The sequence below is a fragment of the Thamnophis elegans genome, chromosome 15 (assembly GCF_009769535.1).
Source record: "Thamnophis elegans isolate rThaEle1 chromosome 15, rThaEle1.pri, whole genome shotgun sequence".
Taxonomy (NCBI): Eukaryota; Metazoa; Chordata; class Lepidosauria; order Squamata; family Colubridae; genus Thamnophis; species Thamnophis elegans.
The window spans coordinates 2,831,517-2,856,406 of record NC_045555.1 but is presented as its reverse complement, the minus strand read 5'-3'; the positions used below and the strand labels follow the sequence as shown (position 1 = coordinate 2,856,406).

The window sequence follows — 24,890 nt, the reverse complement described above, 5'->3', positions numbered from 1 at the left end:
AAGGGACAGTTCTTCCTGCTGTTTACCTAAGACTCAAAACGGGGCAGTTAACTTGTGTGATTGAGGCTGCAGGCGTGAATGTGGTAAGACTGACTCATCCACGCAGACTTTCAGAAAACTCCCTCATATTGAGTTGAAAACTTCAACTCATTTTGAAATTTTGTTAGCCAACAAACGCATTACAAAGTCCATTTGTTGTGAGTATTCTAGTAAAGGCCAAAATTGTGTGTCATATGGCAAGAGCAAATTTGACCTTGATGTATATGCTATTGGGCTGGGTCTTGAGGTGAGGCTGATTATAATCTGCAGTTATCTCAAAAATGCCAAGTTGAAGGGTCAGTCCATGTGAAACTGTAGATAAGAATACTAACTTATCAACTAAGATACAGTTCGTACATTTAACTAAGGTATGTTGGGAAATACTAAGCAATCTGCCTATAAAATCTGTCCCATTTTGGGTGTCAAAATTTGTGCTTTGATTAGTGAACTGTGGTGGCCTTCAAGACAATACTGGAAATCCTCAACTTATGACCACAATTGAGCTCAAAAAGTCTATGACTAAGCGAGACAGTTGTTAAGTGAGTTTTGACCCCATTTTACAACCTTTCTTGATACAGTTGTTGAGTGAATCACTGCAGATGTTACGTTAGTAACATGGCCATTAAGTGGGTCTGGCTTCCCCATAGATTTGGATTGTCAGAAGGTCTCAAAAAGGGGATGACGTGACACACACACCCTAGGACACTACGACCGTCATAAATACGAACCAGTCGCCAAGCGTCTTGAGTTTTGGTCACATGACCCTGGGGATGTCACGGCGGTTGTAGACATGAAAAACATCGCTCTTCCCATTGTAACTTCAAACAGTCACTAAACGAACTGTTGTAAGTCGAGGACTACCTGTGCAAGAACTGCAGAGAATCAGAATGGCCAACCTGATGATTAGTAATTAGAGAGATCTGCCTAAGAAGACCAGATGTGACTCCATTAAAGGCATATGATTAATTCCTCTTGGCTAGGAATTGTCTTAATAGCTACTTCCTGGATAACGAAGCATTGATTATCCAGCGTTTCTCCTTCGTACGTCACCATCATTTTAGTGGCCACTGCGAGGAACGTTAGAACTCATTTTGATAATCCACGTTCTTGTTCCTCGATCCGTGTAGGAGACAGAGGGATATAAAGGTAATGATGGTCATTGAAGAATGTAGAGAAGACGGTAGCTTGCAACCACGTTGCAGTTAAGAACATTCCTTGTCCAATGATTTTCTGGAAGGATTCTATTGCATTTCCTTGTGTCCGGCGTCACTTGGATTTAAGCCTTTTCACAAAGGTCCTTGACTGCTTCAGATCCTAACAAGTGACTTTTCCAAGGCTCTGGTACCCAAACATAATTTTCCCCTTAGGATTTCAGCTTTCATCCCTCCCCTCTGGGCCAAGCCAAGACATTGTCCACACTGAGAGGAAGAACAAAATACCTATTTGCAGTTGTGTACTAGTTGGGCGCCAAAGAATGGAGGCCTTTGAACTCTGGTGCTGGAGAAGACTCCTACAAGTCCCTTTGGACTGCAAGGCGATCCAACCGGTCGGTCCTAGAGGAGATCAACCCTGACTGCTCTTTAGAAGGCCAGATCCTGAAGCGGAAACTCAAAAGACTTTGGCCACCTGATGAGAAGGAAGAAGGACTCCCTGGAGAAGAGCCTCATGCTGGGAATGATGGAGGGCAAGAGAAGAAGGGGACGGCAGAGAAGGAGGTGGCTGGATGGAGTCACCAAAGCAGTCGGCATGAGCTTCAGTGGACTCCAGAGGATGGTAGAGGACAGGAAGGCTTGGAGGAACGTTGTCCAGGGAATCACAATGGGTCGGACACAACTTCGTGACTAACAACATTACTTCAGCACTGTCCAAAGAACAGTGCCTTCAAAAATTCATGAGCAATCTGAACCAGCTGAGATGGTGTAGTAGACACTATGCGCCTTCCTATGAGTTGACACCTCATCCCATCGCATGAGGGTGCAGCGGGAGATGGACTTGAAATGTTCCCCTCTAGCTGGCTGCAAAATCAAGTGCGATTGTTGTGCCCCGTTTTCCAGATGGGTGTGTTTAGAAAGAAATTGTCAGAAAAGATGATCTTCCATCCACCAGGGAGGCCTCTAGACCCGTCAACCTCACAAATTTTCCTTGAAAGAACTTCATTCCATCTGAATATTATTTCATAATCCCCAAAGCTATTCCGGTCAATATTTTAATGCTGTGAGTTCACCGCACAAATTTAAGAGTTTATTGATTTGCAGAGTTGTACTCATTGGAACCGGAAGCGCGAATGGCATCTGTTCAGCAAGCGGTGCGTCGTTTGTGAGCTTCTGTTTTAGTTTCAATAATATTTATGGTTTATATTTAGCGTACAAATTTCAATACCCTTCAAGGGAATTTCAGTGAGTGGTCTGGCAGGCAGCAGTTGAGTTTTGAGTTGACTCCCAGATGGATGTTGGGGCTTTATAGGACTTCAAAGCCTGAGACACTTTCTAAGGCAGAAACATCATGTGCAAAAGACACAATTGCAACATTATATTCTTTGGGGCTCAACAATTCACAGTAATTGAGCAAAAAGGATACTTCTTAAAGAATAAATTGGATGTTTTCTCAATGCTGTTGGAGATGAAGCATTTCATGGATCACCCCCAATCTAGGAAGTGATGGTTGCCTTTTCCTTGCGTTCGCAATTAAATGCTCTGTCCTTAGAAATAACTTTTGATCTGTTGGCCACGTTGCCAGTTATGGGAATTGCATCTGACTGATTTTACCTTTTCAGCTTTTTTTACAACCAAGTCAAGGGATGATAATAAAACCGAATCCTGAGATTGTGAATATTTGATGTTATTATATTTGCTCAGTGGCTAAGACTTCAAATATCCAAATATAATAACGTCAAATATTCACAATCTCAGGATTCGATCAGAAAGGTCGGCAGTTCGAATCCCTAGCACCGCGTAATGGAGTTGAGCTCCCGTTACTTGTCCCAGCTTCCGCCAACCTAGCCGTTCGAAAGCAGGTAAAAAATGCAAGTAGAAAAATAGGGACCACCTTTGGTGGGAAGGGAACAGCGTTCCATGCCCTTCAGCGTCTAGCCACATGACCACGGGCACATCTTTGGACAGCACTGGCTCTTTGGCTTTGAAACGGAGATGGACAGTGCCCCTTAGAGTCGGGAATGACTAGTACACTTGTGTGAGGGGAACCTTTACCTTTAAGAAGTCTCTTCAGTGGGAGGTGTAATGATCCAATCGGGATCCTGTATGGCTTTTACAATATAAGTCCTGAAATGAAATTCTTGAAAGATTAATATTGCAATGCAGGTTCACTTAGTGACCATTCAAAGCTACAACAGCATGGATAACAGTGCCTTATGACTGTTTTTTTTCACACTTACGACCGTTGCAGCATCCCCATGGTTACGCAATTAAAATTTGGATGCTTAGCAATCGATTCATACTGACGACAGTCGCAAAATCACAGGGTCATGGGATCCCCTTTTGCGACCTTCTGATAAGCAGAGTCAGTAGGGGGAGCCAGATTCACTTAACAACGGTGTGACTATCTTAGCAACCGCAACGATTCACTTAATAATTGCAGCAAGAAAAATTGTAGAACGGGGCAAAACTCTCTTAAGAAATGCCTCGCTTAGCAACAGGCAAGTTGGGCTCATCTGTGGGCGTAAGTCAAGAACTGCCTGTACAATTTTTGTTTTGTTTTGCATCTTTTATTTTCAGAACTTGCTCATGGCACTCCCAGTTTATTATGTGTATTCAGGTTTTGAAATATGAATGATAATGAGAGAAAGCAGCAGGAAAATGTCAAGAAATAAACAGAAATAAAACAGTAAATTATGAAACAGCAGCTTCAAAGCAGTCCCGGGAGAATCAGTTGCACGAGGCCAAAAAAAAAAGGAAAGAAAGAAAGAAACATCGATGGGTGAAAAGCATAAGATCAGTCTTGCATAAATAGCACCTCTCAGAACAGGGGACGATACATGAAATTAAGAAATATTTCTCCTTGGAAATCTCCTTGGAGATATTTCTCCTTTGAAGGGACGTGGTGGCTCAGTGGCTAAGATGCTGAGCTTGTCGATCAGAAAGTTCGGCAGTTCGAATCCCTATGTAATGGGGTGAGCTCCCGTTACTTGTCTCAGCTTCTGCCAACCTAACAGTTCGAAAGCATCTAAACAATTTATAAAAACAAATCTATCTAATCAGCAAAACCCAAAATCAAAGTTTCGTTCCCCCCCGCCCCCTCCTCAGGCACAAAGTCCAAAGGTGGTTTCCAAAGAGAAACGAAATGGCCTTCTTTTCTTTAATCAAAGAGGTCCATTTAGCCATCCCTGCTAACGCCAAAAATGAATAAAAGAAAGTTTTGATGAGACGCTAAGTTTATGTCTTGCCTTGCCTTTATTTTTCCTTATAGAAATCCTGCCACGACTGGGCTGGTGTTTACTTAGCTATAAACAACAGTTTAATAAACAGCATTTAGCAATTTCTGTCTTGGTGATCGGAGTAACATTTATTAGTTTTGGCTTACTCGGGAGAAAACGTGCCCCAGATCCCCATTCAGTCAGCTTCTTTCCTGGTTCTCCATAGAATAATTTTGTTTACCGAAAAGATAACAGTTCCATCAAGAGAAGTTAAGGGCCTTTTTACGGTGTCGTTTTTGCTAGAAGGGAAAAGAACTAAATTAAAATGTTTTAACAACGGTGTCCTTCCCTCAAAGCGGTTTTGAAGCTGATTTCGCCTCTCTAGGTGCCTCTTTCCTAATTTGTTCTCTGTAGCTTGTGATGTTGTTTAAGCCGTAAACTGCTTGTGGGAAGATGCATTAGCTTGTCTGTTGTTTTTTATTTAAAAGAAAAAAAAACTTGCAGGTTGGCATACTGCTAAGCAGTGACAATTGTCAAGCATTTAACAAGAAGGTTGAGAATGGATGACGCTTCTTTCTTAATGTCTTATGGCCCATACAAAGCTGTCTTGTCCAATGTTTTATTGACTGTGAGAAGAAGTTGTTTAGTCGTTGAACTCCACTGGCATAATTCTGGACAGCTAAACTTCTCAACTTTTTTGAATACCTGTTAAAATAGCTGTCTCATAAAACACTCCCAGCACAGATAAGTATCCCCTTCTCCTTAACTATGATGTCAAGGATGAAATAGGAAATACAGATACAACCTTACTGTTTGAAGTTAAAACAGCACTGAAAAGAGGGACTCATGACCAGAGGTGGGATTCAAAAATTTCAGCAACCAGTTCTCTGCCCGGTTGCTGGGTGGGCGCTGCCATGGTGGGCATGGCTTACTCAACCTTCTGCACTACAGTAGGGGGGACATTTTTGCCCTTCCCAGGCTCCGGAAGCCAGAAATGGGCCAGTTTTCGGACTTCAAGAACTTCCGGGAGGCTCATTTTTCACCCTCCCAGAGCCTTACCTGCCATCCAAAATGGACCGCGTGGAGACTCCTGGGAGGGGTAGGGTGGGCGTGGCCATCCACTCCTTGCAAAGCAGATGTAAAATTATCATCAGGTTTGCCCAAACTGGTCTGAACCAGCTGAATCCCACCCCTGCTCATGACTGTTTTTCCATGCTTAATGACTATCTGCACTCTTGAAGGCAGTCACCAATTTCCTCCAAGTTCTGCAATGGGCTGGCTCCAAGAAAAGAGGCAGCTGCTTTAAAGAGTTGTGGGCCATGTTTGCCTGCCAATGCGATCCCTGAGGCCTTTTCTTTCCAAAACGCCCCCCATTACCATCCGCTGTAGCTTTTAAAGCCAGGTCTGCCACCTCTGCATAAAAGATGCAGATTCTATTCCCGCTCCAAGGAACATATTTGGAAGGGAAGATCGGTGCTGCTATGTTGCAATGTTTACTTAGAAGCCTGGCAGGGCATAAACAGTGCTGGAAGACAAGGTCTTCGCATGGGGAATTCCCTGCAGGTTGATAAATTCACAGCCAGCAGGAGAACGTTTGATCAGCCAGTGTCCCATTTTTAGAAACGTCTCTCTAGGTTTCGTGGCAGGAAAAACCCTTTTACTTGGTAGCAACATTAACAGATTGCCACTGGTCTTGGATGTTGCCTGAAGTCGAGCAATTAACCGGCGATAGATTGACTAAGGGAAGATTAAAGAGCAATTGATTCGTTCTCAAAGTGGAGCCCTTTGTACGGCTGGGTCCTGATTTGCACCTGCAGCTGGTGGTTTTCCATTAGATGGCAACCGGAAGCAAAGCTGGAAACCCTTGTGCTGTCATCCCAGGACAGTTCCTGCATCAGTGTAGCCCAGGGTTTCTCAACAGTGGCCACGTTAAGACTTGTGGATTTCAACTCCCAGAATTCCCCAGTCAGCAAGTTTCAGAAACACTGGGTTAGCCACTCTGTGTCTGATGAACGGAGCTGCAGCTCACCAATGGCCTTTGAATAACATTTAGGAGTTGGAAAAGGGCTACTTTCCGACCGTCGACTAGCCAGCTCTCCTTCTGCACTATCACCAAGCCTTGTAGTTTGACTTAAGCGGCCTTCTTCATATTCACTTCTCAGATGTTTCCCCGATGTTTCCCCAGTGCAAAGTTTTGCATTTATTTGTGTAGAGTCTATTAAAGTTAACAGGGCTATTAGTACTGGTTTTGTCTTCCTTCCTTCCTTCCTTTCTTCTTTCTTTTCTCTTTTCTTTCTTTTTTCCTTCCTTCCTTCCCACCCCTCCATCCATCCATCCTTCCTTCCTTCCTTTCTTTCTCCTCCCCCCCACCTTGCTTCCTTAAATTTCATTTTAGCTCCCCATTTTTTCAGCTTGCTTCGAAGGCTAACTTGCTACCGTTTGGAGCCAACCTTCCATGTGGAGTTATGACTCAGCAGGTATTTTAGAGTGGAAGATTTAATTGTAGGAGGGGTGAGATTTGTTGAGCATGAGTCAGGTCTTTGATATAAAACTCAGTGGAAAGCTTGTTTTGGTCTCCGATTTGAGCATAACTGCATATGTTCTGTGATATTCTCATAAATGCACCATTTTTGTTGGTCGTGGAGTGTTTTCGAGTGGCTTTTATAGCTAGTCCTCACGTTGCTTGGCAACTGTTGGAAGTTATGATGGACCCCCACTCCGAAGTTCCCGTGCGCCCCCCCTCCCTCCGCACAGCCATGTCACTTGCCTTTCAGATACTCAACAACTGACTGTACTTACGGGCCGTTTGCAACGTCCCGCAGTCACATGACCACGATTTATGACGTTTTCCCCCTCCAAAAAACGCCCTTCACTTCTAGTTTTCAGCAAAAATGCCCCGCAGCAAGCAATGGCTTCGCTTACTGACCACAGCATTCACTTTACATCGACCGCAAAAAAAGGCTTTAAAGTTAGATCAGTCGCATGGGTGATCTGCTTTATGACTGTAATGGATAGGCTCCATTAGGTCATAAGTCGAGAACTACCTCTATTTTCTTTCATTGGTGACCTTTTACCTTTTACGTGCTTGTCGATGGGTTAATCTCCCTTTTCTTTTAACCCTTTAATTCAGCTGTCTGGGAAGCTCCTCTACAAAGTCCAATAGAGCCATTACGGCTGCTGTAGTTATCACCAACTAATGGAGAACTCCAGTCCAAAATCTTAACGCTTCCTTAGCTGCTGTTAACAACCGATACTCTTAAGGCAGGTTGTCAAAATCAATCCCTTTCATTTGCAGTAACTAGCATTACAATGTAGAGTCCCAGTTTTGGAGAGCTCATTGGACTAAATATCAAATTTCAAGGTCAGATTCCAGAATCTCCCACAGCATCTTTTTACAACTAGTTCACATCTTTCTTGCTATTTCGAGACCCAAAGGGACTTAATTTTCTTATTCCCCTTGCGCCGATCAACGACTGTGTAAACAGTGAGCGGTTATCCCAGAGAAGTTTGCTTTTAAAGAATTAAGGCTGCTTTAGATCCTTAAATAGAACACGGTATGGAATATTTCCATTTAAGAGGGACGCGGCGGCTCAGTGGCTAAGATACTAAGCTTGTCAATCAGAAAGGTCTGCAATTCGGCAGTTCGAATCACTAGCACCGCGTAACGGAGTGAGCTCCCGTTACTTGTCCCATCTTCTGCCAACCTAGCAGTTCGAAAGTACGTAAAAAATGTAAGTAGAAAAATAGGAACCACCTTTGGTGGGAAGGGAACAGCATTCCGTGCACCTTTGGCGTTGGGTCATGCCTGTCACATGACCATGAAGACTTCTTCGGACAGCACTGGCTCTTCAGCTTTGAAACGGAGATGAGCATCGTCCCCTAGAGTCGGGAATGAATAGCACATATGTGCGAGGGGAACCTTTACCTATGGAATATTTGGGAATGAGCTATCGGGAAACATTTGCCACCACGTGCTATCAAATTATTTCTAAACCAAAATGTATTGGAGAGCAGGTGAAAACACCTGAGAATTGCTTCCTTACAGATAGAAAAATCTAAAAGGTTTGTCGAAGTAATCAAATGATCTAACTTAACACAAGAAAGCTATACTTGATCCAACCGTGATGCACTCTAGATTTTTTTGTGTTCTGGTGATTATGGAACTATCTTTGGGAAACGCATAGCATCAGGCAAACTCCACAGTATACCCCTTACAATGAGGTACATATACATCTATATAATTGATAGATGGGAAGCATTCTTCCAATAGAAGTGTTTGTTTTAATATTATCCAACTTCGCATAAAGCTCCAAACTCTACTAAGGATAAAAATTTATTAACTCAATGTTTATTTGAAATATCCAAGAATAGCTAGTGCAGGAGCCGGCAACCTTAAACACTCAAAAGAGCCACTTGGATGTGTTTCCCACAGAAAAGAAAACGCCGAGAGCCACAAAATCCTTTTGACATCTAAAATGACAATAACACTGCATAAATCGTTTTTATGCTATGTATACAAAAACTATATAGTGTGTTGCATTTATGAAATCAATGAACAGCTACAGAGAACACAAATTTTTATTTCTGCATGCAACAAAAACATTTTGAAGTCCGAAAAAAAAAAAAAGGATGGGTCGAAAAGCTCAATAAAGCTTGCGTGCTTGCAGGTGTCGCACATTGGTAGTTGTGATGCATATTTTGAGCAACAGGGAGCCAGAGTAGAGGGATGAAAGAGCCACATGCACAGGTTGCAGTCCTGGAGTGGAGGGGTATGTTCTTTGAGCTTGTCTACTAAAAACATTAGAAGAAGAATAAGACAGAATAACAGAAGAGTTGGAGGACAACTTAGAGGCCTTCTAGTCCAACCCCCTTGCTCAAGCAGGAAACCCTCTATTGTTTCAGGCAAATGGTTGTCCAATCTCTTCTTCAAAACCTCCAGTGTTGGAGCACCCACAGCTTCTGAAGGCAAGTCATTCCACTGATCCATTGTTCTGTCTGGAAATTTCTCCTTAGTTCCTTAGTTGTTGGGAAAAATTTCCTGGCCATTAGAACAATAAATCAGCGGAACGACTTGCCTCCTGAAGTTATGGGTTGCTCCATCTCTAAGAGGTTCTTAAGAAGAGATTGGACGACCAAGAGATTTTCTGACAGGGAGTAAGTCAAACTTGGCTAGGAAGTAACGTGTTAAGCTGTCATGTACTTGAAACCTGGTTTTTCTGAAAGATACAGATGCAGACTGCACAACATAGGACAATCATGGCGTGCAAACATCTTGCATGCTCATCGGAGCCGCATTCTGGAAAAGCCGAACTTCCGGGTTCTAGCACGCATGCACGCCCAATGATCAATTGGCCGGTACAAATGTGCAGGCCGGTTTCCAGCACAGCCCCGCGCGCAAAGGGGTCACACTCCAGGAAAGCTGAACCTCCGGCGCACATACGCACCCGATAATCAGCTGGCTGGCACGCATGCACGCACCAGTTTTTGGCACTGCCACGCACACGAAGAGCAGCTGATCATCGTGCACGAATGCACGCCAGAAACCCAGGAGACAACAGGCAAGGCAGCACATGCTGGGCGACATTGGTCCGTGTGCCACTTTGGGCACGCATGCCATAGTTTGGCCATCCCTGACATAGGACATCGCATAGAGATAGAGATGGGAAGAACTGAAAATGGCTCCCAAGGAATTCTGAGAAGAATTGAGGCGCAAGCAGATGAACCTTTTTTGCTCTTTTGGCTTTTGAATACAAATCATCTCTTTTTTTTTGTAGCGATTTTAATTTTAGGGTCGAATTCTCCCAGGTCTTCTCCGCGGATGTGTGTTTGTGTGTATGTCTCGCATCCTGTGTTTATTTCAAACCCGGAATGTGTTTTGGCCATCCAGTTGTCATAGAAACAGTTACATTCCTTTCCACGTTTTCTAATAAAAACCCACTGAAATTAAAGTCTACCTCAAGATCCTTTGGTCTGGTTGGAAGCTTCAGGCTAAGGTTGACTTCGCTTTGCTGGGTGTGAATGCGGAAAAGGGGCTTATTTCGACTAATGATTTTTCATCGATGGAGGAAATGTAAGTCTTCCCAGCCCAAACTTTTTATAAAGGATAGTCATTATGGATGCTTCCGTGGGGAGGGGTGAAATATCTTAGAGGACATTTTCTTGGGTGATGGTCCTTGAGCCAAAGGCCTGTTGAAATCTTTGTTGGACGTTGTTGGCTTGATCCATTTAGACAGTTGGTTTAGGATGCAATACGATGGGTGTGAGTTGTTGGACGTGTAGTTATCTTAGCCTCAAACCTCATTAACTCTTTGGCTTCTACCTGTGGTCCTTAGAACACACCTGCACCAAGGTCACGCATCGCATCATTCATAAATTGAGTATAACAATTAATTGATGCAAAAGACCAGAATCCAGTTTTTCTAAGTATCTGGTTCCCTAAATGATGCAAAACACTGAATCTGCTTTGGTTTTATGGCATTGATGGGAGGATTCCCTCACCCCCACTCCCCCGTTTCAGATCTTTCATTCTTCTAATGTAATCTTTTATTGATCTTTATTCCACTCTTTTCTTTTAATTCCTCTGGGAGGTTTTTTTTCAGGCTGAAACACGGCGTGTATTTAAAATAAAACTTGATATGCTTTGGGTTTAATAACAACAACAACAACAACAACAACAATAATAATAATAATCCCTTTTCTCCAGCTGCATACATTGCATATTCTTAAAAGAGCCCGAAGATCAGACAGTGAGTGCTTTGGACCCAAGGCGATGTAGGACTTTTTGCATGGAAGGAGCGTTTCTTTTGAAGGAAAAGCGATGGTGTGGGTCGAAAGTTCTCAGCCATTTGGGGTGGGGGAGGGGTGGAGTCTTCCTATTCCTGATCCATATTTGGATGGGGGGGGGCGGGTATCCTTCCGAAATGCGGTTCAATGATGTCTGCGTCATCAAGGATTCCATCGTCGGTGATGATCGTACTTTCTTTTTAAAATCTGGATTCCTCCCCCCCTACTTTAGCCCCTTTCTTCAGAAATTGGCTCTGCAAAAGGGAACACACTCAAGTTATGCTCCCTACCTGCAGCTGAGCCTGCTCTGAAAAACTAAAAAAAAAAAAAAAAGCTACAAAGCTGGTATTAAAATAGCTTTAGGGCATGCTTTGAAAATCCAGTGAAATTATATATATATATATATATATATATATATATATATATATATATATATATATATATATATATATATATATATATATATATATATTAATTGAACGTGGTCTCCGTACCGCTCCAAACAGCCCAAGAGGACTCTTCACCTGAATCTGACTTCCATTTGGACAAAGTTCCCGAATATTTGTCCTTTCTTGATGGATGTCCAAAGCCCCCTCCCCAGACCTCTTACCCCCTTTGAGCCTAGCGACATCATCTTCCATGAGAATGTGAGGGGGAACCATAATTGTGCATCTATGTATTGTCTAGGGGGGGGGGGTGTTTCCCAGCTAACTTGCCTCGTCGGCCATTGGCTTAAACACCCAGCCTTTTCTCCGAGGTCTATCATCTCTCGCCATCTCACCTGAGTCTGCAGCCCTAGAACTGTAATAAGACCATGATCATGTGAGGGGGGGGGAGAGAGAGAGAGATGGAGGGAGGGGAGGGAGAGGCCGGAGCGATGGGGAGACATGTTCCTTCACATGCATTTTGACAGCGCAGCTTTCCAGGCGATGCTCTTTTCTGTCGGACCGCGCTCGGAGAAGCCCCGAATCCAGAGGCCGCCAGCTCGCCGTAGGGACGGATTAATAATATGCTCCTGCTTTACACCTTTTTAATATCCTTCTCAGAATCAATCTACCGGCGGGGCGCCAGGAGATGGAGGAAGCTGTACCGAGTGAATGGCCATCTGTTTCAAGCCAAGCGCTTTAACAGAGTGAGTACTGTGGCCGAAAGAGACGCCGGAGGTGGCGGGGGGAGCCGCCCGGAGGCAAGTGTGTGCATGTGGGGGGGGGTAAGGGGATGGGTGGGGAAGAGAGAAAAAACAGGGGCTGCTTTTCCTGCCAGGTAAATCCTTCTCCTGGCCTGGAAATGGTGGGGTGGGGAGGGGGAGAAAGAATCAATTCAGCTTAAGCTACACACAGTGATTGAATAACAAGCTTGCAGTTCAGGAGGGAGAAAATCCGAACATGATTCCCCCCAACCCTCAAATGTATTTGTTTGTGTGGGTTGCTATGTTCAGAGGAATATATATGTGTATATATATATATTTATATATTATGCTGGCTTTCCAGCTTGTGGAGATATCTACTCTCCCAATACACATGGATTTTCTTACCCTTATTGTTTCTCTGGATTAGCCTCACGATGCTTAGCAGCGTTGTTGTTAAAATGCATGGGGAGCTAAATAGATGTGACCTAATTAACGGCACCATAAATATTTCTATCTTTGGAGTGGTGTGTGTGTGTGTGTGTGTGTGTGTGTGTGTGTGTGTCGGAGACACAGCTGTGTTTAAGATCTGACTTCATCTATAAAGCAAAGCTTTCCCCTACCCCCCTTCTTAACCCATCCCTTTAATGCTGCAGACTGTAATCAGTATCTAATCCATTTTTTTTGGTGTGTGTGTGTGTGTGTGAAGATTTGTGCATTTTGAGAAAGGGTTGGACGAAAGGTTTATTTAATTGTCAGGATGGCATGGCCGTCACTACTTCTGGATACAAGAGGAGGCTGTTGTGCTAGTGTGGATGCCCTCACACAAACACACACTTGTTATCTCTGATGCAAATCTCCATCCGTTGAAGGGGTTCGGAGCAGAATTAGATTTATTATTTTGTAATGGCAGCTCACATTTTTAATCTCATTCCTGGTGACTGGAATCTTTCCTGATTTCTGGTTTTGATATATAGACAGCTGGATCGCGTAAAGGTCCCTGAGGATTGTCGTACGCGAATATGCCTTTATTTTAATATTAAAATTATATTTTAGGAAGCAGTTGAGGCAGGAGGTTTGAATCACCCATCTTTGAAAAGCCATAAACCATGAAAGCTGGATCTGGTTACTGTCGATCTTATTAAAACCCATGGATTTGAGCAATGTTTCCAGCAGTTAATGGGGATCTAATTAAAGCAGTCGAGAAAAAGCTATTCCTGATTTATTGTGAAATGTATTTATTGGAATTCATAGCTGTTAGGTTCAGGTGTCTAGTTTTTCTTTAAAAAAATAACGTTCTCCATTTTGCAAACCTCTCATGCATCTATATCAGATTGCCAGGCACAAAGATGTCTAAAAATGAGTTTCTTTAATAATATTGGTTGGCTTAGAAGCGCAGCTAATTATGTGTGCCTAAGGAAACTTGACTGAGCATTCAGTCAAGCATTAATCCAACTGGGGCAAGTCAAAACTCACATCCCAGAAAAACAAAAGTTTCTGTATCAAATGTGTACATTGCAAATATTTTTCCCCTGCAGAACAAATACCTACCTGTGGGCTCATCTACCTATTCATTTTAATAAGCCCCACGCAGGGCGCGTCCGATTCCAGGATCCGCTACAGTAGCAATTAAGGAATTAAATCGGCATCACAACAGGGCCATAATTAAATTGCAGGAAGATTTGGGCCTCTAGTGCATCCTTACATCATATATGTCTGCCCACATCTGGCAGTTTAAGGTCTCCTGTCTCAGTCTGCTCTTTATTTTATCAAATTCAAAGTCTTTTTTTTTAAAAGAAAAAAAACCTTTTCTATTGAAAACAAGACTTTGAAAAGAATACAAAAGGATTACTTTGTTGCAGCAAGAGTCTCATAAAGGGGCTGCCCCAAAGAAGAGGGAGTCAAGCTATTCTCCAAAGCACCTGAGGGCAGGATAAGAAGCAATAGGTGGAAACTAATCAAGGAGAGGAGCAACTTAGAACTAAGGAGGAATTTCCTGACAGTTAGAACAATTAATCAGTGGAACAATTTGCCTCCAGAAGCTGTAAATGCTCCAACACTGGAAGTTTTAAGAATAGATTGGATAACCCTTTATCTGAAGTGGTGTAGGGTTTCCTGCCTAAGCAGGGGGTTGGACTAGAAGACCTCCAAAGTCCCTTCCAATTCTGTTATTCTATTCTATTCTAAATACTAAAGAGACTAAAAATTATTAAGGCTGAAATATTACCCTAAAGTTATTGGCGGGAGTTGCAAATAATTTGGGGGAGGGGGTGTTTCGCAATTTTTAAAAGAAGCTAATAGGTTTGTGGGGGCATAGCAGATATACTGTCAAAGCTCCCTCTGGGTCAGGCTTCTCTTGTACGTTTCAATCCCCCCTCCCCCAATAATATAGAAATCTAAACATCATCAAGTCTGTGGGGTATTTTATTTTTCTCCCATCCCTAACCCTAGGAAAATCACAGCTTCCTTTGACAATGGAAGGGAACCCCTGCAAAATTCTGTAGTAAGTCCTACGCTCCCTTGATCAACTATTATGGCACGTTCATTTAATTTATTGCATAAATAAATGTGCACGCCTCCCATCTCCATATCAAAGCGCCTTAGGTGGCAAAATCAAAACATTGCAAAAATCAAGTCCCATCTAATGATGGGCGTTTAAAAGCCGATCATTCGGGCATGTTTTCATTTTAAAAAAAACCAAATTCAGTGAAAGCCCTTGGGCAGCTTTTCACGATTCGATTTCTTGACGTAGAACTGCTTTCTGCAAAGCCTGGGCGGTTTCAGTGGGCTGCCACGGCGCCGATGGCATGGCCCAGACCACGTGTGGAGCAGCTGCCACATAAACCGGGCTTGCTGAAAACACTTGCTCTCCCACTCAGTTCCATTTCAAGTGGCTTCCCACACGCCGGCGTGGGGGAGATGTGTGAACTGGGCCATAGTAACTTGTGCGAAGAGGTTGAGGGTTACTCAGCCAGGCGCTTCTCTTCCTCTGATTGCTCTCGTCGCCAGAAAATTAAGGGTGTTTTTTTGGGTTTTTTTTGCAAAGGCACAAAAACACTTTTTATGCCGGGGAGCTTAGCTGCAATTGGACAATGGCCTCAATTATGTATAATTTTCCATTCTGTCAATTGGCCTTCATTCTCATTTCGAGGGGATTCGAAAGTCAGGAAATTTGGGATGTTGTAAACTCCTTGGTCCACGTAGGAGAGCGGCAGCCCCCCCCCCCCCAAAAAAAAAATACAACACTGAAATTCTTGATAATCTATCCATCATTTTACTGGAGCAAAATCTTAACACTGAGAACCGTTAACATTTACTTATTTTTTTGAGTCTCACTTTCCAACCTGTAGGGACGCGGTGGCTCAGTGGCTAAGACACTGCGCTTGTCAATCAGAAAGTTTAGTTCGAATCCCTAGGAGTGAGCTCCCGTGATTTGTCCCAGCTGTTGCCAACTTAGCAGTTTCAAAGCATGTAAAAAATGCAAGTAGAAAAATAGGAACCACCTTTGGTGGGAAGGGAACAGCGTTCCGTGCGGCTTTGCCATTGAGTCATGCCGGCCACATGACCATGGAGACATCTTCGGACAGCGCTGGCTCTTCGGCTTTGAAACGGACATGAGCACTGCCCCCCTAGAGTTGGGAATAACTAGCACATATGTGTGAGGGGAACCTTTACTTTCCAATCTGTTTCTCTCCCCCTTCCCAACTTTGGGTATGTTATTTGGCTTAGTAAAAGAGCCAGGAAAGTCCTGATCCCATTAGCTCATAGTTTAAGATGGATACGAGGGCATATAATTCAGTTAAAATTCAGCAAGAATTCTAGAATTCATTAATGGGCCTTTATTTCCTTGCCTGCAGTTTAAGCATTGGATTGGATGGGTTTATAAATCCAAACTCACAGTGTAACACCATTCACATCCTCAATAAATAATCTGACCGGAGCTTTATAAAAATGAATGTGAAATGAAATGAAATTCACAAGGGGAAAATGATAAGGGAAGTCAGATTGCGTCCAGTCGATTTGAACACTGCTCTCTTTCAAAGTTAGTTACAATGGAGAATTCTGTTCTGACTTGTGGACAAAGCAAAGTAGGAGGACTCCACTAACACATTTAAAAATGAGGTTCAGTCTTGAGGTGGCGGTGGGGAGAAGAATTGGAAAAAAAAAGAAAATTAAATTTTCACTTTCACAAAAATTGCTGGGAGGTTAAAGTGATCTTGTTGCATTCCCCGTGAGAAATTGATGGATTCGAATTGAGGAACATTTCAAAAACTTCATGAGATTTATCTGTCAGAGAAATGGAGGTGTTATTATTTTTTTCCCCTTACTGCTTTCCTTTAGGAAAGTTAGATTATTATCACCAAACGTTTAGCCACAGATTTACTTATTGATCTGGGATTATATCTAAGTAAGAAACCAATCCAGCTAAGAGAACAGCAAGGACTCCACAGATCATAACTGTTGTGGCTGCCAGCGGACAGCAGAGCGGACAGCAGATTCGGACAGTGAGGAGGTTGGGGAGGAAGATGGGCCAGTCCTGGAGTCTGGGGAAGGCTCTGAAGAGGGCTTGGTGTTAGAGGCAGAGAGGGGGCCAGGGCCATATGCCAGTTATCAACTGCCTTCGGAGTCAGACATCAGCGAGGCAGACGAATAGCTGGAGCCTCTTCCCAGTGTGCGCATGCGCAGAATTGCCAGACGAAGGGAACGGCTAAAGAACAGGAGTTGACTTGGGAGTAAGGTCACAAGTGGATGATGAACGGCTCCTCCCAGAGGGAATAAAAGAGCGACGGGAGTGGAGTTTGCAGGAGATAATTACTTCACTTCATTGGTTCGTGCCTCTCTGAGACTCCTTGCCAAGCCTGGCGGCTCTCCAAGCCAGATAAGGTCTGTGACTGTAAATCCTCCCTGGAAAGATTTTGCTGGATGTGAATGAGCAGAATTCACAATCAATTCATAAAAGGGGTTTTTGTCAGGACCAGGAGTTTGCTTCATGCTCTTGGGAAGCCTCAGTCAGAACAATAACTAAATAAAGCTTGCCTTTATGTAGGAAACATATCCAGATCATAGCAGGTTAGTTACCATAATCTTTTATTTCCAGGTCATTTCATGCAACTATTTTAAAAGACGACAATATTTTGCTCTAAAACCAAAAGCCGTAACATTGAATTACGTCCGTTATGGTAATATAGTTCCGTAGCCAGTTTCCCTTGCAATCCATGCCCAGGAAACGATTGAAATAAAATAAAATTTAACACTGATGATTATAGGTGGCTGGTCCCATTAGTTCATGCCAGCCAGCTTCTTGGGATGGGCTGTTTCTCTCCCTCCCTCCCTCCCTCCCTCCCTCCCTCCCTCCCTCCCTCTCTCTCTCTCTCTCTCTCTCTCTCTCTCTCACACACACACACACACACACACTTTCCAGGATTAATGAGTGTATGTTTTTCTGCCCCTCAGATCCTCAACCTAGAGCTAAACTCCCTTTGAGATCTCTTGCTTTATAAAAGGCTCCCGCTAAGTTAAAAAAAAAATCTCTACATTAATCAGATCCTTTTGATTCTTAGCACACCTCCGTGGGAATTCTTCAGCATTTGATGCGCAAGAATCTGTTTGCCTTTTAAAAGGAAAACAACACTGCAGCTCTGGTTTGCAAAATTGTAGTTTTCGGTTAGGATGTAAAAGCAAGCCGGTTGCCAGAGGAACTGTCACGGCCCTCCTCAACTGTTACAACTCCTTGTAACATCCATCAAGGAGCTGTTCTCAAGACTTCCCCAGAGGGGGATAGCTGTGTGAGTCTACAGAACCTGAAAAGGGGTCATCCTTTCTTCTTCTTCTTTTTGCCTCAGTGCAAATTCTTACAAATTAAACCAAGGGGATATTTTTCTACAGAGCAGCTACGTGGGGGAGGAAGGGAAATGCTTTTTATATCAATCGATTTACTGGGGTTCTGTTTGCCACTCCTACCCAACGGGATTTTAAGGGACAGACCAAAGCGGAAATGACATTATCTGCTTCAAAAGCTAATCACTTCGTAGTCGGCCAGCACACTTCTGTCAAGAGGCACATTTTTTTTTTCTTAAGCCTCTCACAATCTTAACAGTGGGAAGGCATTTACTTCGACTAGTGACCTGAAAAAAACAACAAAAAAGAACCCATCTCCCCTTCAGGGCGGAAAAATGGTTCTCCGTGATTACAATTGGATCTAATGCACGTCTCCGTTCTCAGGGTGACCTCCTCCTTTCCTTTCCCATTGCAAACTCTCTCGGCAGAGCACTTTCTGTCAGCTAATGCAGAGCATGTGAAGAGTTTTTCCATCTCTGGGCTTGGCAAAGGAAAATAAACGAACGGCTTCCCTCGCCATAAATGCGAGGGAGTGAACTACTCCGGCTTTGATGCATGCAAACCGAGATTTGATGCACCAAAGAATTCATTTTTAATGGCCGTTTTTTTTGTTTTGTTTTGTTGCAAATTTTACATAGAACAGATATAATGCTAGCTAACAAGAATTAAAAGAAAGAGTGCAGAGAAGAGCAATTAGGGGACTGGAGGTTAAAACATAGGAAGGAATTGGGTATGTCTAGTTTAATGAAAAGAAGGACCAGGGGTGACATGACAGCGCCGGCTCTTTGGCTTTGAAACAGACATGAGCACCGCCCCCTAGAGTCAGGAACGACTGCGAGGGGAACCTTTACCTTTACCTAAAGACCCTTAGTCATTGCATCTCACAACTCTGTGTAGTATCCAAGATTTTAAAAACTCACAAAAACCAGTTTTGATCACCACAATGTAAAAAAAGATGTTGAGACTCTAGAAAGAGGGCAGAGAAGAGCAATAAAGGTGATGAGGGTTAAACATATGAATAACGGTTGCAGGAATTGGAGATGTCTCGTTTAATGAAAAGAAGAACTAGGGGAGACAGGATAGCAGTCTTCCAATATCTCAGGGGCTGCCCCAAAGAAGAGGCAGTCAAGCGATTCTCCAAAGCACCTGAGGGTAGAACAAGAAGCAATGGGTGGAAACTAACCAAGGAGAGAAGCAACTTAGAACTAAGGAGAAATTTTCTGACAGTTAGAACCATTAATCAGTGGAACAGAAGTTGCCTCCAGAAGTTGTGAATGCCCCAACACTCGACGTTTTGAAGAAGAGGTTGGATAACCATTTGTCTGAAATGGTGTAGGGTTTCCTGACTAAGCTAGGGGGTTGGACTAGAAGACCTCCAAGGTCTCTTCCAACTCTCTTATTCTATTCTAAAAAGAGTCTAGAGTCACTTGGCTGAGCTGGATGGCTATAGAAGAAAATGAATGAGTGAATGAGTGAATGAACTTGGTTGACTTTACAAGCCAGGTGTCAGTAATACCTCCACTGAAAGAAAGTTCTGAGGCTTGAGGTTCCTCAAAGTTCCATTTTATTAGAGATGTCATGTTGGCACATGTGGGGAAAACCCAGAATCTGAAAACTTCCAGGTTTCCCCACCCAAATGAAAGTCCCAAGTCCCTGCCCAGCACCCACATGTCCATCACATGGCCCAATCAGACACCATCCAAAACAGGAGATGCCTCCCAGTCACGCCACTCCAGACGCAGGGCAAGATGTCCCTGACTCTCTGAGAAAGGAACGCTATTTTGACTAGATCTATCCCACTCCATATATTCCCCCTTCCCAATTTCCCACAGCAGTAATTGTGGCAGGTCCGAAGGCTCAATGCAAAAGAGGGCCTGACACCAGGTGGGTTAAGAATAAGCAGAAAGGTGAGTCACCATGTGGTTGGACTAACAAGTTACCTCTCCACTCAGAAACCCTTGTCCTGAATTCTCATGTTCAGGCTACTGTCGAGGTGAAAATGGAAAGGTCTCCTTTGGTTTGTTGAAGATTGGAACGGATGAAGAAGACGAAGACTTTCGGAGTGGACCTATTATATTCTATCTGCTTCCTATTCAAAAGTTGGCTAGATTTGGTGTTGGCATTTCTAGTTCAAAGGTTTAAGTAGGAAATGATGGGAAAAATCCTTCTCTGTCGTTCACAGAGAAAATGGTGCTAGACCCCTGAGGGCGAACCTATGGCGCAGGTGCCAGAGGTGGCACGTGGAGCCCTCTCTGTGTGCATGTGCAACGTCGCCACCTAGTGTTTGGGTTTCCGCTGCACGTATGCGCAGTTCCAGCTGGTCTTCGGCACTCCGGTACGCTCAAAGACCAGCTGACTGGCAAGCATGCATGCACACATGTTCTGGTTTGGGCATTCGGTGATGAAAAGGTTTGCCATCCCTGTGCTACGCCATGCATCAGGTGTGCCTCATTCAAAATCCAAGAAAGAAAACCTCCCAACTCCATTTAATTAGGAAAAAAATGTACCTTTACTGGACAGGAAATGAAAACCGCGAAGATCTGAAGCAAAAAAAAAAAAGTGTGAACATGTATATATCAAACGTTTACCCAAATCCCTCCCCCCAGTTACCCCAACCCAGTGTCCAATCTCCAGCTCCCAAAGGTGTCCTGTGGGGCGCATCTTCAAGTGGCCTCATCCAGTTGGTGTGCAGAGACAGTTGGCCTTGACCAAACCCAAACACGAGCCATTAGCCCGCGCAGAAGATGGCGAGAACAAAACTCCCTTCTTGGGATATCTCCATCCGCACATTTTCCCCTCCCAAATACCAGGAGCCCCTCACCCTCCCCATTACTATGGCAGCCGCGATAGCAAGCGTGCAAGGCAGAGGCTGACACCATGTTCCTCAACTTTTAAGGTGGGTGGACTTCAACTCCCAGAATTCCACAGCCAGCATGCTGGCTGTGGAATTCTGGGAGTTGAAGTCCACCCACCTTAAAAGTTGCTGAGAGAGAGAGAGACACTGTGCTAGATTAACAAATGATCCCAGCCTGAAATTGAGATGCTGTCTTGACGATCAGAGAGATGACATCGATACCAGGGGAAGCCTTGTTGTATCCATCCTACAACAAAAGTTTTGGCTGTTGTTTCCCCCCACCCACCCCGCCCCCACCGTTTTCGCTTTCGAAATGTGGTTTTGTTTACCTGGAGGCCTGGGTGTCTTAAGCTTCGAAGTGTTCCCCTTTGTGTTCCAGAGAGCATACTGCGGCCAGTGCAGCGAAAGGATATGGGGTCTAGGAAGACAAGGTTACAAGTGCATCAACTGCAAGTTGCTGGTCCATAAACGTTGTCACGTTCTTGTCCCACTGACCTGCAAAAGGCATATGGTAAGTTGGACCCTTCCTTGCCCAAGGCTTTGGCTGGGTTGTATCAGTTACAACGAGAGCAGAGGTTACGCCGCTGTCAAGGCTCGGGACGGGTCAGCTGATTTGTGTGTGTGGGATCAATCACTCCTTCATTCCTCTGAGCCGAGGTGGCACAGTGGTTAGAGTGCAGCACTGCAGGCTACTTCAGCTGACTGCAGTTCAGCAGTTCGGCTGTTCAAATCTCACCAGCTCAGGGTTGACTCAGCCTTCCATCCTTCCGAGGTGGGTAAAATGAGGACCCAGATTATTGGGGGCAATACACTGACTCTGTAAACCGCTTAGAGAGGGCTGAAAGCCCTATGAAGCAGTATATAAGTCTAACTGCTCTTTTCTGACGAGGAAAAACACAATAATTCTGAAGTGAGAAAACAAAATGGATTGCAGCCATTTTTTTCGCCTTGAAGCTTTTTCTGCACACACATCGCAGCTTTATATACTTTTCAGTGCTGTATGTGGGGTGCAGTGGTGGGATACGACCGGTACGCCCTGGTACGGGCGTACTGGTGCCTGCTGGGAGCACCAGGTACTGTTCCGGTATGGTGCTTCATAGGACCCGCGGGCCCACATGCCTTACCTGTATTTGACCTGTTTGGGGCTTATGCGCACGAAGCTTACAGTGCCTGCGCGACATTCCGGCAAGCAGCTGGAGCGTCACGGAGGCATCATGGGTGGTAAATACACATGCACGCGGTGCGTGTGTTCATGTGGACGCCCGGCCCCATTGCATCATACTAGTTGCAATGCGATCTGGAACCCACCATTGGTGGGGTGACTCTTTGCCCCAAAGAACCTTAGAAAGAAATTTATTTCTGGTGGCATAGGTGAAATACAGCAAAATGTACTTATTTTAGCTAGGCGTAGGTACCATATTTTTCAAAGTATAAGACGCACATTAGTTTTTGGGGGAGGAAAACGAGGGGAAAAAATTCTCCCTCTGCCTACCAGCATCCATCGGTATTCTTCTGGCTGGCGTCCTTGTAGCAAACAGCAAACAGCCAGCTCAGCTTCAGCACATTATTGCAGCCTGATTCAGCACAAGCAGCTGATTGGCAGGTGGATCGGCCTCCCGGAATACCCCCAAATCAGCTGTTGCAGCTGCAGGGATTGCCACAGACCATCGCTGCCTCCGTGCCTCACGTTTTCAGCCCCCGAACTCTCGATTTCAGACCTGTTCAAGGCTGCGGGGATTGCCAGAGCCCATTGCTGCCTCTGCGCATCGGGTTTTTGGCCTCTGCGCTTCACGTTTTCAGCCTCTGCATGTCTCATTTTCGGGTGGTTCCAGGCAGCGGGGGGGTTGGTGGTGGCAGGGATCCCCGCAGCCTTGAACAGGTCTGAAATGGAGTGTTTGGAGGCCGAAAACACGAGACACATAAGCCAAAATCGCAATGTGTGGAGGTAACAATGGACTGTGGCAATCCCTGCAGCCTGGAACAGGTCTAGAACGTGACACGCGGAGGCTGAAAATGGTTGAGGGGTGGGCGGGGCTACATTTGGTGTATAAGATGCACCCAAATGTTCACCCTCTTTTATGGGGGGAAGTGCGTCTTATACTCCGAAAAATATGGTAATTCATAAATAGAAAATTGTTGGACTTTCTAGTTCAAAGGTTTACATAGGAAACGATGGGAAAAATCCTTCTCTGTCGTTCACAGACAAAATGGTGTTAGACCATGTTCCTCAACTGGCTGTGGAATTCTGGGAGTTGAAGTCCACCCATCTTAAAGTGGCTGAGATAGAGCAGGGTTCCGCAACCTGTGGCTCTACAGCCACATGTGGCTCTTTCATCTCCCTGCTGCGGCTCCTTGTAGCTGGTCAACTCCACAATTGATAGGGCTTTCGGTTAGAACAGGTAGAGGAAAAAGGACGCCGCACTAGGAGGAGACTCTATGGTGGGGGAACCGGACTTACAGTTGGCTCCAGAATTGAAAGGGGGGCTTCCGATTAGGACCTTTGTGGCTCTTTGAGTGTTTAAGGTTGCCGACCCCTTGAGATAGAGGGACACTGTGCTAGATTAACAAATGATCCCAGCCTGAAATTGAGATGCTGTCTTGACCATCAGAGAGATGACATAGATACCAGGGAAGCCTTGTTGTATCCATCCTACAACAAAAGTTGTTTTTCCCCCCACCATTTTCGCTTTTGAAATTTGGTTTTTAATATTTTAAGTCCAATGTTTTTTTGGCTTTCGGGAATAACTACCATTACCCTGTTCCTTTATTATTATTGTTGTTGTTGTTGTTATTATTATGTTAATCTTTGGTGAGATTCACAGCCTTTGGGGCTGGTTGGTAGCTCAACAGCTCGAGTCCTTACCAAAGACCTAGGAACTGTTTCACTGTTCTGGACCCGGCGTGCAACCATGCCAGGGGCCAGTCAGCTTTAAACTTCACGCTTTAGGATTGGTGTCTCTCAGATGAATTTATTAACAGGAATTCTCAGTAGCAAACATACAGTTCAATATTAAGATACATCTTACCTTGATCTGTCCATTGCGTGATGTGAAAAAAAACTATGCTTTTCCATTCCTCTGATGAAGCGGGGGTGAGGAAACACGCGTTTATCCCTGGTTCTCAATTAACATCAAAAACTCTTCACGGAGTGCCCGTCATAAATCACTTTTCCCGGGCAGATTAACAGATCCGTATTCTTTCAGGATTCTGTGATGCCTTCCCAGGAACCTCACTTAGATGATAAGAATGATGAAGCTGATGTCCCCAGAGAAGAAACAGACGGACGTGAGTACGACTTACCTCTCGATCTAGAAAAGATGTTGCAAAAAAATAAAAATAAAAGGACAACCCTTTCAGGGATTCCCCCGTTCAGCATTCTTCAAATTTCAGAACATCCCCCCCAAGGACAATGACTAATTGATAGGCTTCTCAAGGGGGCCATGCAGAAGAAGAAGAACAGCTGTGGAATCACTTCCCAGGCCAATGGCAAAATCAATTACTTATAAAAGTTTCTTCCTGGGTTTATTCTGGGACTGTCAATCAGTGTGGCGTGGTAATTAAAAGTGTAAGATTAGAAATGGGGAGATCCAACCATTTGGTCCACAGGCAGCTTCGATTAAGGAGGCTGATGTGGAGGTCAGTGAAATAATATAATACATTGTCTTCCGCTGGGTTATCAATCAAATAAAGAAATTTACCTAGACCAGTTACTGTAACTGGGGTTTTTTGATCCCTAAGATCCTAAGTCAAGCTATTCTCCACAGCACCTGAGGGCAGGACAAGAAGCAATGAATGGAAACTAACCAAGGGAGAAGCAACCTAGAACTAAGGAGAAACTTCCCCACAGTTATAACCATTAATCAGTGGAATAACTTACCTAC

General features: G+C 44.2%; 1 protein-coding gene across 1 annotated transcript in view; it reads left to right on the top strand.

Moving 5' to 3' along the window:
- Window positions 1-24,890, top strand: part of PRKCZ (protein kinase C zeta) — a 73,943-nt gene that overhangs the window by 27,101 nt on the left and 21,952 nt on the right. The window contains exons 7-9 of the mRNA XM_032231843.1: window positions 12,238-12,323; window positions 21,389-21,520; window positions 24,213-24,294. Of these exons, the coding sequence (XP_032087734.1) occupies window positions 12,238-12,323; window positions 21,389-21,520; window positions 24,213-24,294 (300 nt within the window). The remainder of the gene's footprint in view (window positions 1-12,237; window positions 12,324-21,388; window positions 21,521-24,212; window positions 24,295-24,890) is intronic.